At 30.9% G+C, this 12,012-nt stretch overlaps 3 protein-coding genes across 7 annotated transcripts in view; 1 reads left to right on the top strand and 2 right to left on the bottom strand.

The window, feature by feature from the left end:
* The first annotated feature begins 19 nt into the window (after positions 1-19).
* On the top strand, positions 20-5,593 carry LOC115884248 (ribosome biogenesis regulatory protein homolog). The gene is made up of 5 exons (XM_030902749.1): positions 20-244; positions 358-847; positions 912-1,162; positions 1,217-1,382; positions 4,648-5,593. Exons 1-4 carry the CDS (start codon positions 96-98, stop codon positions 1,365-1,367), a joined length of 1,041 nt encoding a protein of 346 aa, XP_030758609.1. The 5' UTR covers positions 20-95; the 3' UTR covers positions 1,368-1,382; positions 4,648-5,593.
* On the bottom strand, positions 1,383-8,104 carry LOC115884250. Its single transcript, XM_030902753.1, has 3 exons — positions 7,900-8,104; positions 4,663-4,817; positions 1,383-1,598 (listed from the first exon to the last, which is right to left on the bottom strand). The coding sequence occupies exons 1-3, from the start codon at positions 8,009-8,011 to the stop codon at positions 1,449-1,451; spliced, it is 417 nt and encodes a 138-aa protein (XP_030758613.1). The 5' UTR covers positions 8,012-8,104; the 3' UTR covers positions 1,383-1,448.
* A 1,455-nt stretch (positions 8,105-9,559) lies between these two features.
* LOC115884265 (protein unc-80 homolog) overlaps positions 9,560-12,012 on the bottom strand; it is a 70,018-nt gene continuing 67,565 nt past the window's right edge. For all 5 annotated transcript variants that reach the window (XM_030902782.1, XM_030902781.1, XM_030902780.1 and 2 more), the window contains 5 exons: positions 11,435-11,580; positions 11,082-11,351; positions 10,863-10,999; positions 10,277-10,417; positions 9,560-10,217 (listed from right to left, as the gene is read on the bottom strand). In XM_030902782.1, the coding sequence (XP_030758642.1) occupies positions 10,085-10,217; positions 10,277-10,417; positions 10,863-10,999; positions 11,082-11,351; positions 11,435-11,580 (827 nt within the window). In that variant the 3' untranslated portion in view covers positions 9,560-10,084. The remainder of the gene's footprint in view (positions 10,218-10,276; positions 10,418-10,862; positions 11,000-11,081; positions 11,352-11,434; positions 11,581-12,012) is intronic.

A 12,012-nucleotide genomic window follows, 5' to 3' on the forward strand; every position in this document is an offset into this window, starting at 1 on the left:
TTTATGTTAGTGATTTTTGTTTTACCACATTGCTAACTTTACACGTGTTGTAACCAGAAATGTGAGGTTATTCATTTTAATTATAATTTATCAAAATGGACGTTGTAAGCCAAATATTGGAAAAATCAGCCCAAGAGGCTGAAAAATATAAACCCATTACCGTTGAAAAGCATTTAGAATTAGAAATTGACTTGGGAACTTTGTTAGCAGTCGATACAAACGAATTTGATACGAATTTATTGAAGTAAGTAACGTTTGTATACGTATTGTTATGGACATGGGACATGTCTATACCAGATTTTTTTTGTTAATTATTTACATTTTTACTCGAAAGTAAACAATCTATTATTTTTCTAGAAGAAACGCGGATGATTATTTTTTGAAACTGACCAGAGATAATACACAACTTTTAATAAATCAATTATGGGAATTACCAACAGAAAAGGTTGATGAAGCTATTATGGTTCGATTACCAACCCCCAAAACGCTTTTACCTAGAATGAAACCCGTTCCCAGACCAAGACCGTTAACTAAATGGCAAAAGTTTGCAAACGAAAAAGGTATACAAAAGAAGAAAAAGTCGAAATTGTCATGGGACGAACAACTACAGAAATGGATACCGATGTATGGGTTTAAAAGGGCCAAAGCGGACAGTACGAAGAATTGGGTGCTTGAAGTACCACAGAACGTTGATCCGTATGAAGATCAGTTTGCAAAGAAAACTGTGGCCAAGTCTGAGAATGTCGCAAAGAATGAATTGCAAAGATTAAGAAATATTGCGAAAGCAAAGAAGGTTAAAGTACCTAGAGCGGGTGTAACAAATCCTGAAGTTTCATCAGCTAAAGATGTGAGTTTTTTACTTTTATAATCTTAGAGAATATTGAAACAATAATGACATATTACACTTTTAGTTACAAGCTGCCGTCACTGTAGCCAAGGCTTCAACGGCCAGTTTAGGCAAGTTTCAGGATAATTTGCCTAAAGAGAAAAAAGCCAAGGGTGTAGCGCCTATAACACCAGGTGTGTCGCGGAAAAGAAAATTGCCACCAGCCTCAGGGGAACATGAGAAAAAGGAAAATTTAAATATAGTAGATTCAATTTTGAACAAGAGACCGAAACTGGACATAGAAAAGGCCATTTCAAAGCAAATTCAACACACAAGGTAGGGGTTTGGGATTATTTTTTATGAAATTTAATTTAATTAATTTTTTTTTAGTGAAAACAGCAGTAGTAGTTCTAAAGGTATCGGTCAAAGACTTCAATCGAGGGAAAAACAAAACAGGAGTAAACTAGCCAAGAAACCGAAGAGCGGGAATGGAATAAGAAAGGGCGGTAAAAAAGGTGCTGGTGGAAGAAAAAGGCGTTAACAAAACTAATAAACGGTAAGTAAAAATATTTGTTTTCATACATATTCCATGGTTATTTTACATTCTATTAATTTTGCTTGGTTATGGGTGGTCCCAGCCCAAACTGGGGTCTTTAGCCACGGCCATATAAACTAAGGCACCTTGACCTGGGATTGGTTTCGTGGCTATGTACGTTCTTTTGTCTTTCGACCATTTACACATGTAGTGGTCATCGTTTTTTTCCTGAAGATCCTATAAAAATATTTATTAAGTGTTTATACAGGGTTGTTCATCACATATGATAGTATTGTAGCTAAACAATTAGATTTTTACAAATTGTAAGTTATGGGTTTACTGAAGGGCTATTAGAGCTACAATTTAAAAATATTTTTACAAGATACAGATTGTCCCAAATAAATAAAAAATATCAAAGTTGTATTTTTTTAAACGGAATATCTTGTATATTATTACATTTTTAGTTTCTACGATTAAAATAAAATAAAGGTAAATTTGATTAAGGTATTTTAATTTTACCATTTTTAAAATATTTAGGTTTTTGTCAAAATAGAGTAATAATTTTAATGCTTAATTTTTCTAGGCATATTTAAGTTCTGACAATCAAATATTGTACTGAAGTATTTCTATTTACTAAATTTTGTGTTGCATTAATAAAAATTATGCCTACTACTTTATACAGAGTGTCTAAAAATTTATTTTAAATAATTACTAGCGTTAAACGGCAATAACTTGTTTAATTTAAATGGAACACCATGTATATTTTATGAGAATCAGATGCACAATTTAATTGTCTATCAAATTGGATTATACTATTTTTTACTTATCTCTTCAAGTTTTCGTAGAAAATGCATTTTCTTATAATTTAGACCTCATTTATCAATATACCCATGGAATATTGACGTTTTAGATTATTTTTAAGGATGTAACAAATTTTTAAAGAGGACAGATACTAATATTGTCGATATAGCTCGTTTATTTCATTAAAAAATAAAAAAAAACTTTTTTTCATAACTTATTAGATTGATTTCTGATTCACATCCACATTTATTTAGAATAATTTATTAACTAACACAATTAAGTATGTAATTAATTAATATTTGGGCGGAAATAATGGTGGTATATTTAATTAATGGTATACTCTTTTATAAAGATTTAAATAGTTTTCTTTTTGTATACAAATGGGCTAGTAATATTATCGTTTTTAGCACCTGTACATTTGTTGCTTTAAAAACAATCTAAAATGTCAATATTCCATGGGTATAGTATTGACATAACCAACATGACATACTGGCCAGAAACATCGATTTGTGACGTCACCGCACTAGTCCGGCTTTTGTATTGTGCCATATGGTACTGCATATAGTTTTTGCATAAATAATAGTGATTATTGATAGTTTTGCCAGATATAAATATGAAAATTATTATACAGAAAGGTATTAAAAAATAACATTAACTTTTTATCGCGTTAAAGTAATTGAATAGCATTAAAATTTAGATCTAAAGCACGAATATTAATATGAAATAAACTACAGCATAAGATGAACAAAATAAAATCTAGATAATAAAAAGCGTGTCCTAAAATTGCGTTAGCGAGTATTTAGCAACTAGTAATAATATACCTGTGATAAAGTTTCCAAATATTAAAAAATTTGAAAACTATACATTTATCGACAAGTTAAGAAAATGTATTGTATATGATAACGGCAGAATACATTTTAAAGTTTAATTAAAAATAATTGTAAAAATTTGCCTAACATATTTAAAAAAATGTGGATATAAGATAGAATTAACTATTAACATTAAGTAATTTGTAGTTCGATGTTCATCAAGTAACCATCTCCATAAATCGTAAATAAAAAGATAAAGATATCATTTTTTTTATATAAAATACTGAAATAAAGTACAAATTCATTTAATTTCTTTAAAATATATTGCCATTTCATAATAATAATAATACTTTTCAATATTTATTTCATCCTGAATGTCCAAATCTTGTTTTCTTTCATCGGGACGTTTTCTCTTTATGGGAACATGCACAGAGGGTCCATAAGAGGGTTGATTTGGAAAAATTGTAGGCACAGCATGTTCTGTAGGTTTTGGACGTGACCTAGTTACAGTTAATATTGTTGGGAAAGAGAATGTAGACAGATCCTGAGGACTTATTATAATTGCTGCTACAAGGCACAGGCACAGAACAATGTCGCCGAATTTTTTATTTCACAAAGTAAAAATAAAGAAACGAAAACTGTTTTACATAAAAATACACGTCACTTACGTTGGTATAACACTATACACTAACACTAACGCTATTAATTATGTTTTTATACAAATTCCCCAACATTTTCCTAGCCCGGACACACAGCCGGCATCGCCGGTGTTACTATAATTTTTACCGAAAGTATGGTTTTTTTCGCGGGTACGATGTTATGAAGCGGATCTAGATAGTTCACTATTCACTCAAAATTATTTAGTATAATTTTATTAGCATAGAAACGCGTAAAAAATACAGATTTGTTGCGAAACTAATGGAAACAATTGGTTTGTTTAAGACTACTAATTCTGGACCACTTCGGTAGAACTGTCAAAACAGTCAGGCCTTGAATATGACGTTAGCCACGGTATTGATAATGAGGTCTAAATAATAAGAAACTGCATTTTCTACGAAAACTTGAAGGAATAGGTAAAAAATGGCATAATATAATTTGATAGACAATTAAATTGTGCATCGGGTTCTCCTAAAATATACAGGGTGTTCCATTTAAATTAAACAAGTTATTGCCGTGTAAAGCTAGAAATTATTTAAAATAAATTTTTAGACACTCTGTATGTGGTAGTATTATGTTTATTATTGCAACACAATAACTGATTGATAAATAAACTTCAGTAAATATTTAGTATTATAAACTTTGATACCCTTGGAGAAATGAAGCCTTTAAATTTTTACTGCAATTTCACAAAATTGAGAATATATTAAAAACGGTAAGGTTTAAGTGTGATAAACCTTAATCAAATTTATCTTTATTTTAATCGGAGAAACTAAAAATATAATAATATACAGGGTGTTCCATTTAAAAAAATATAACTTTGATATTTTCTATTTATTTGGGACACTCTGTATCTTGTAAATATATTTTTAAATTGTAGCTGTAATAGTCCTTCAACAAACCCTAAACTTACAATTTGTAAAAATCTAATTGTTTAGCTACAATACTCCATGTCGTATGTGTTGAATAACCCTGTATATTTAAAGAGTATACTTATATAAGTTTTTTTTTTATTACAGATTAAATACACTTACCCCATCAATATTAATCGTGTAGGCAGAATCTTTAACAGCCTTCCTCAAAATTTGCAACATATATTTGAAGAACCCATTTCGGTTCTTTTTCACTACAGGGTCGAGTGTATTGATTTCGACAAGTTTCCCAATCCATTTTCTGCATATTTGCTTATCTAAAATATCATAGAAAATAAATCCTTGTACATAAAACGCAAACATTTAGTGTTAAGGTAATTTAGTATTGGTTTTCATATAATCTGTATAATTTTTTGGGTTTATTTTTTCCAAATTCAGACATATTTTTTTTTGTTTTTGTGCCAATACTGATATAGGTGTACAGTTTAGCGATAAAACATGATGGTATTTACATAAAATATTTTTGTAAAAACTTGTGATAGCTATTTCCAAAAAAATCATGGTAAAAACTATTTTTTTTACGCGTAAAATACTATTTGTTACACGCAAAAAAATTTGATGTGTAAAAAACTATTTTTTAAGTGTTAAAAACTGTTTGTTACATGTAAAGAACTATTTTTTTACGCGTAATAAAATATTTTACTTTTACAACATTTCAAACTACACTTTTCCAAACATGTTTAATTTAATAGCTGTTAGTAAGAAGTTTCTCTTTTCGAACTTTTTTTTATGGGAAACATGTTTTTCCATCAGATTGAAAAATGAACTTTGTAGATTATTCAAATTGTGTCTGGATAGTTCACTGAAACCAAAAAGTTTCATTAAACAACTGTTACTAAACAATTCAAAAATATTTTATGTGAAACTATAATGTCAATAACAGCACTATATAGAGAATAGTTCCAAAATAAAGCACTACTTTATTTTTCTAGAACTAGATTTGTGCAGAATTAATATTCAGTTACAGCTTTATATTGTTAGAATATAAAGATTTGTGACTTGTTTCTTTCTTGTCAATATATTAAATTCAAAATAAAAATAAAAGTCTTTTATTTCGACATATTCTTTAAAGATAATATCACAGATTAAGTGTACTATATGTATACAGATAAAAATCTTATCCCTAATTCGTGGTACGAAAATTGTTTTTTATGACGATGTGCAAACGAGTAAAATTTCCTGTGCGCAAAAATAAACTCGCGTAAAATAACAATAAACAGCGTAATAGAGAGATATCGCTAAACCGAATAGCGTGCATGGACATTAATAAGGCCAGGTGTTATTTCCTTTACGTGAGGTGGTATTAACTCTCTCCATTTATAGTTATTGGATCGGAAAGAAGTCTGTTCGCGTCGCGTCCGCTATTTAAACTTAACCTAACTTTGAATTTAAAACTTTGAAATTGTTTTGTTTACTAGGTATTTTAAAACTAAAGGGCTAAAGTGCTTTTTTCCAGTGTTTTATTGTTCAACGTTTGCCAGTGGGTTTAGGGCAACAAGCAACAAATTCTCTTAGAAGGGCTAAGTCGTCATCTGCTGTAAACCTAAGCCTCTTTATAGGTTCTTTAATATTGGAAGAGGTGGAATCCATATTTTGGGCCATATTTATTTAACTAAAACTAATTCCAGCTACTTAAATATGAAATTACCTAATAAAACTAAAGTAATAATTCAAAACAAGTCAAACATAACCTAAAATAAAAGATCTCGCCGGCCGGCCCCGATTGTCAAATACCCGCACATGCCCATTTAAGCAATTTTTAAACGTTATTTAGAAATAGCGCTTGATGTAATTGATCCGCAAATTACGTCAGGCGGTAACGTTATTATAGAGAGTTTTTAGGTCGTCTATTTGGTAAATGACGTAAAACGCTAAACGTTATACTGATCATGCGCAGTTTGTGAAAAATAACCGACAACATTTGTTGGCCAGGTACTGTCATTTTAGATTTTGAGCCGTTTATTTAACACGTCATCTGTCAAACGTTAACGTTAAATTTTGCAAATGTCAAGATGTCAAGTGTCAACCATCAACTTGGACACTACATCTTGGCGTTGCCAATTTTTGTCACTCAAATATGTTGGTTATATATTTTGATGGACAAAAGAAGACTACAAAAAGTATATATTTAGGAACTATTTTACGTATTATTTTTTACCCTTTTGTAGCAGTTTTCTTTTTTTTTTCTTCTTTGATTATAATCCAAATAAGTATTACACTTGGCAACCGTGCTAAAATGTATCCCGTAATAGCGTACCGTTTATTTGAACCTAAATAGCGGCAAACGCTATCCACTAATAGGGTAATCCCTTATTTTTGTATCAATGCGCATGCTCTAAATAACGGATAACGTATAAAGCTGATCGAATAAGGGGCTTAAAAAGTCTCTATTAGGTTATTAGCGGGTGTTGCGTTAAAAATTGACTCGCGCATATCGTAACCATGATAAGGGTACGCGTAAATACTGCATGACGCTATTCGGTTTTCCGATATCTCTCTAATAAGTGTGCCGGTCAGGCGCTGTGCACAATTTTAGAGGCCATAAGTGGGCGTGCTATGTGCGCAAACTAGTAACCTAACTAGTGCCCGATTCCGAAAATTGGAACCACGAAAAACAATAAAGATTATAATCTGTATAATCTGTGATAATATAGTCTAAGAGCTAGCAACGTTTTCGAGAAAGTATTTTAAGACGTCTGTATATCTTTTACTATGCTCTCTGGAACAGCATGCGGCCCGTCTGGCTGCCGATACCCGTTACGTTCGCTACTGCGCATCGAAAGAAGATCCTATATTTTTTATTAATTTAGTCCTATAAATTCTAGTATTGAATATAAATCGAACATGTCTCCTTAGCGCAGTGCGTAGAGTTTCCGACCACGAGCCGATGATTCAGAGTTCGAATCCGGGTCAGGTCAAAGACTTTTTTATTTTATTTTCGTTTATATTCTGATTGTAAAGTATTAAATAATTCTGGTAATTAAAAAAAAAACAAATATTTAATACTTTACTATCAGAATATAAACGAAAATAAAATAAAAAAAGTCTTTGCCCTGACCCGGATTCGAACTCTGAATCATCGGTTCGTGGTCGGAAACTCTACGCACTGCGCTATGGAGACATGTTCGATTAATATTCAATACTAGAATTTAAAGGACAAATAAAAATATAGGATCTTCTTTCAATGCGCAGTAGAGAACGCAACGTTTACCGGCAGCCAGACGGGCCGCATGTTGTTCTAGAGAGCATAGTAAAAGATATATCAAAGAGTTTTAAAATACTTGTTTTTCCGACGTTGCTAGCTCTCGTACTAATATATTTAGAAAAATTACTACTTGCCACTAGGTCTTCCAAGCTGATCTATAAGGACTTTTGCAATATTTAAGTTGGTATAGAATTCTTCATCGTATATATCCACTGGCTTGGTTGCCTCAGCTTCATCTTCAGCCATAATTTGGAAAAATAATTTTGAAAATTAGATTTTATTCCATTACTGAGACATTTACTTTTTCATAATGACAGCTCTTGTGGCTACACTGTTGACATAATCTGACAGACTTTTGTATTTACATTTTGTTGGTGGCATTGTTGAATTTATTTATTTATTTGGCCATTTTATCACCCTTTATAAATGAATTAGGTACTGTAAAATCAGAGAGAAACTAATAACTAAAGTGAGAGGGCTTGTGGAATAGGGCATTTCGTAGACAAGTTTATTTTGTCACCGCGCATCCCAGACGCGCATAGCGTTTAGGCGCTCAAAAAAGGAAGTTTTCAACTTTGCAAGTTAAACATTTGACAGGATGAATTAGATTGTCAGTAGCTTTTTCTATTTCTTAGCTCTAGAAGGAGATAACGAAAATCTGTTGATAAACGGAGCAAATCGGAGTAATAAATTGTTTTTGACTGAATGTGCCTGTTCTTTTAGTTTGTCAGAAGAGAATATTATTGTCATTATTGATTATTTCAGATTCCACGATTATTCGGCATTTTTCTAATTTTTGTTTTGTGGTTGAGACCCAGACAAAACGTTTCCTTTAAAGGTAAGTTTTATCTCGGTAATTATTTTAACATACCTAATAGTAATAGTGAGTGCACATAATAATGGTACATTGCTAATTTATTTCTTTTTAATTTAAAACATCACATTCTTTTCTGATACCTATGGAACGACTAGGTATTATACCTGGTATTATTTCCAGTAATACAAATTATTTTCTTTAACTGCTAGGTTCTTGTTATGGAATAAAGACTATCAAAAACATTGAATACCTACGGGATACCTACTGATACTCTGTGCGAGCTCCCAACCGTGCTTCCCTGTTCACTCCCAATCAAGTTAGATAAAAAAGATACTGAAGATTGCAGCTTTGAGTTGGAGTATGGAGTTAAATAAATTATTGTGTTCCTACACAGTATTTTATTTATAGGTTTTAATGCTTTAAAGTCTAATAATAGAGAGAGTAATATAAAAAAAGAGATAATCTAAAAAAACTACGAAGATTTCTTATTATAAACTTGAAAGATTAAGATTCGGTTCAAATATAGAAATTTTAAATTTTTCGCGCCAGTATATAGGTATGAATGCAACCTACTATATCGATAATGCGCTCATAGTTCGGGTTAGACGCCAAAGGCCGCGCCACTAACACAGTCTTCAAAAATTAACGTTGATCGGTCTCTGACTTTAGTTATTAGTGTTCTCTCTGCTGTAAAATAAAGCAATAATTCATCACAATACACTAAAACACTTTATTTTCAAGACTGGACTATCAGCAGATGATTTATTATTTTGAAGAATCTGCTGATGACGCTAACACGGTTAGCGAAACGCGCGTCCAGTGTTTTAATAAAGTGTATTGGTGTATTGTTGTGAATTAGTGTTTTATTTTTTTAGGTACTATAGTTTTCTTTATTGTAGGATTAAATAGGTTTAAAAAAAGCAACAGTATCATTTATATTAATTATTTATTTATTTTAAACATTTTCAGTTAATTTTTTATATCATTATAATGTCTAACATACAAGATTATATAGCTTTTTCTAAAACATTAACAAACTTATATAAATTTAAATTATAAATACTCTAAAAATATGTCTATATACTTATATACCCTTCATCATTATATTCTTTTCAGTCTTTTCTTTATTTTGGCATTTTTTAAACCATGCAACATTCAATAAACTCTAACACATTTTTAATAATCTATAGTATAAGCCAAACAAAATTTCGCAAACGTCATAAAAAATATTTTGTTTTTGACGTGCCCCAATTTTGTTTTACATTTTTACTATAGAAAACTTATTTATTTTTCTATTAACTTATTACATAACAAAATATTTAAATTAAATAGAGTAGAATAGTGTGACGTTCATGATTATGCAACCAATAACACACTAAGTAAGCAAATTTGTTAGGTCTTGGTGTCACGTTAGTTGCATATCTTCCTAGATTATTTTTTAGGCTCGTTGTTTTAGATTTTTAACAGTTAGTCCTTTTGTTTTTTAGTTAGTCATTTTCTAACTATATAAGCGTCGTTTCGTCTTGAGTTTCCTGGTCAAACACTATTAAAAGAGAATCTTTCGAAGAAGATTGGTCTTCTTGGTCTAGGAGAGCTGTTTTTTCGCAGTTGTCGTTTAGGGAACAATCCGGGGAACTACAGAAAAAAGGTATACTTATTATAAATATCGAGAAAGCCAGATTTTAGTGTGTTACCTGTTGTCAATATGTAGAAAATTATTTGTAGCTGCGCTACTGGTTGAAGGTAAAGAATGCAGATCAGGTGAAGCTAATGGTGGGAATGTTTTTGGACTCGTTTCCAAGGTGTCTTTGAGGTGCATTACTGGATAAGATTCCCTATTGAATAAAGTCAATATTTATTATCTCATAATTTTAGGGACTTAGGAACTGATATTGAGACATAGTCCTTATACATATTTTTCTTTTAAAGGCTACGTTCTGTTGTCAAAAACACGCTGCTTATTATTTGTTTATTGTGCTCATAGAGGAAATATTTAGGAGATATTTATTCCTCCTTGAAATCAATAATCAAATGGTTATTATGTTCGATAAACACTCTTAATATCTTTAACTATAATTTAGAAAATTATTCATATTTATTGTTATGTAGTACTGGGTCATTTCTTTTACTGCTTTTTTAATTAAATTTAATATTCCCGATCTTATGTCAGCTATGTATAAGGTTGATTTCAAGTGATCATAAGAGGAAAAAACATTAGGAGTAAGTGTATTGTTAGTTGTATCTTTTAAGCATATGATAATTATTAAAAATATCCAATACCTGTAACCTGAAGTGCTAGAAGTCTGCGAAATAGCACTATCTTCGTCCCAAGATCCCTCAGCGCTCTTTCCTCTAGTTGCTATCCTCAGTCTATGTGAATCAATAGCTGAGAAACTATTTTGATTTTGGAATCCAACCTAGTTTTTTTAAAATTGAAAATTATAATAAATTTAATTTTGTTCGGCTTAGAATTCACTATTCTTGATAATATTCTCTTACTTTTTGGTTATCAAGTCCAGAATTGGATTGGTTTGAATACTGTTGATGAAGATACTGATGTCCCGATTGGCTCTGATTTGCTGGGGGTGTTGAAACTTGAGGAGAAGTAGGCAATGAAGGAGTTTCATTAGGCAGAGGTGTATAAGGTGTAGAAGAATCAATTTGCAGACCATTTGGGAACATTTGAGTAGGAGTTTGAACAGGTGGAGGTGAAAATGTCTGAGGACCTGGAGGCGAATCCAGTTCTGAGTCTAGTTTCAGATGAGATAGCTGGAAAAATAAATAAAACAAATATAGGTTTGAATTCTCAGAAAAATATAATTTTTAAGTTGAAAAATTTGGTTATTACTTACTTCTGAAGATTTCTTGCTACGACTTTTGCTCCTGAGTCTGAAAGTTTTTCTACTCTGAGGCATCATGCGTTGCAGTCTGGATTTCTGATGCACCTCTTCTTCTTCTACGGGACTTGATGGACTCAGAGGTGTCAATGAGGTTTCACCTTATTAAAAGAGAGTTATATAAGCATAGGCGTTTTTAATAAATTATATTTATTGGTAATGAATAAACACGCTGTATGCATCAATTAAGTTTACATTGTGTAAAGTTAATTTAAGTAAAAAACACAGAAAAAATATGTTTTGCTACATTTTTGACATTTACAAATAACTACGACAATAACAAGAAAAACAAACACAAAGGTATGGATAAAACTGCTTCTTTTAATTGATGACTTATTCCATATTATTTTGTTTTATTTTTTAATTATAGTTTTTCTTTATTTTTTATGTTTTGTGCTTCTGACTTTATACAGGGTGTTTCAAAAAACATGTGCCATTTCTCGTGGGGAGATTCCTCACGTAAAAATAAAATGTATTTTTCATATCAACATAGGTCCGATTCTGCTTTATTTCGTAGCTACAGGGTGTTAAAA

This window comes from Sitophilus oryzae, unplaced genomic scaffold, assembly GCF_002938485.1.
Source record: "Sitophilus oryzae breed Bouriz unplaced genomic scaffold, Soryzae_2.0 scaffold_227_pilon_pilon, whole genome shotgun sequence".
Classification (NCBI taxonomy): Eukaryota; Metazoa; Arthropoda; class Insecta; order Coleoptera; family Curculionidae; genus Sitophilus; species Sitophilus oryzae.

Excerpts from the sequence above, each read along its gene's own strand:
- LOC115884248 (XM_030902749.1), top strand. The coding sequence starts at position 96 with ATGGACGTTGTAAGCCAAATATTGGAAAAATCAGCCCAAGAGGCTGAA. Across the intron at positions 848-911 it reads AAGTTTCATCAGCTAAAGAT|TTACAAGCTGCCGTCACTGT; the intron begins GTGAGTTTTTTA and ends TTACACTTTTAG. Across the intron at positions 1,163-1,216 it reads AAGCAAATTCAACACACAAG|TGAAAACAGCAGTAGTAGTT; the intron begins GTAGGGGTTTGG and ends ATTTTTTTTTAG.
- LOC115884250 (XM_030902753.1), bottom strand. The coding sequence starts at position 8,011 with ATGGCTGAAGATGAAGCTGAGGCAACCAAGCCAGTGGATATATACGAT. Across the intron at positions 4,818-7,899 it reads TCAGCTTGGAAGACCTAGTG|ATAAGCAAATATGCAGAAAA; the intron begins GCAAGTAGTAAT and ends ATGATATTTTAG. Across the intron at positions 1,599-4,662 it reads ACACGATTAATATTGATGGG|GATCTTCAGGAAAAAAACGA; the intron begins GTAAGTGTATTT and ends ATATTTTTATAG.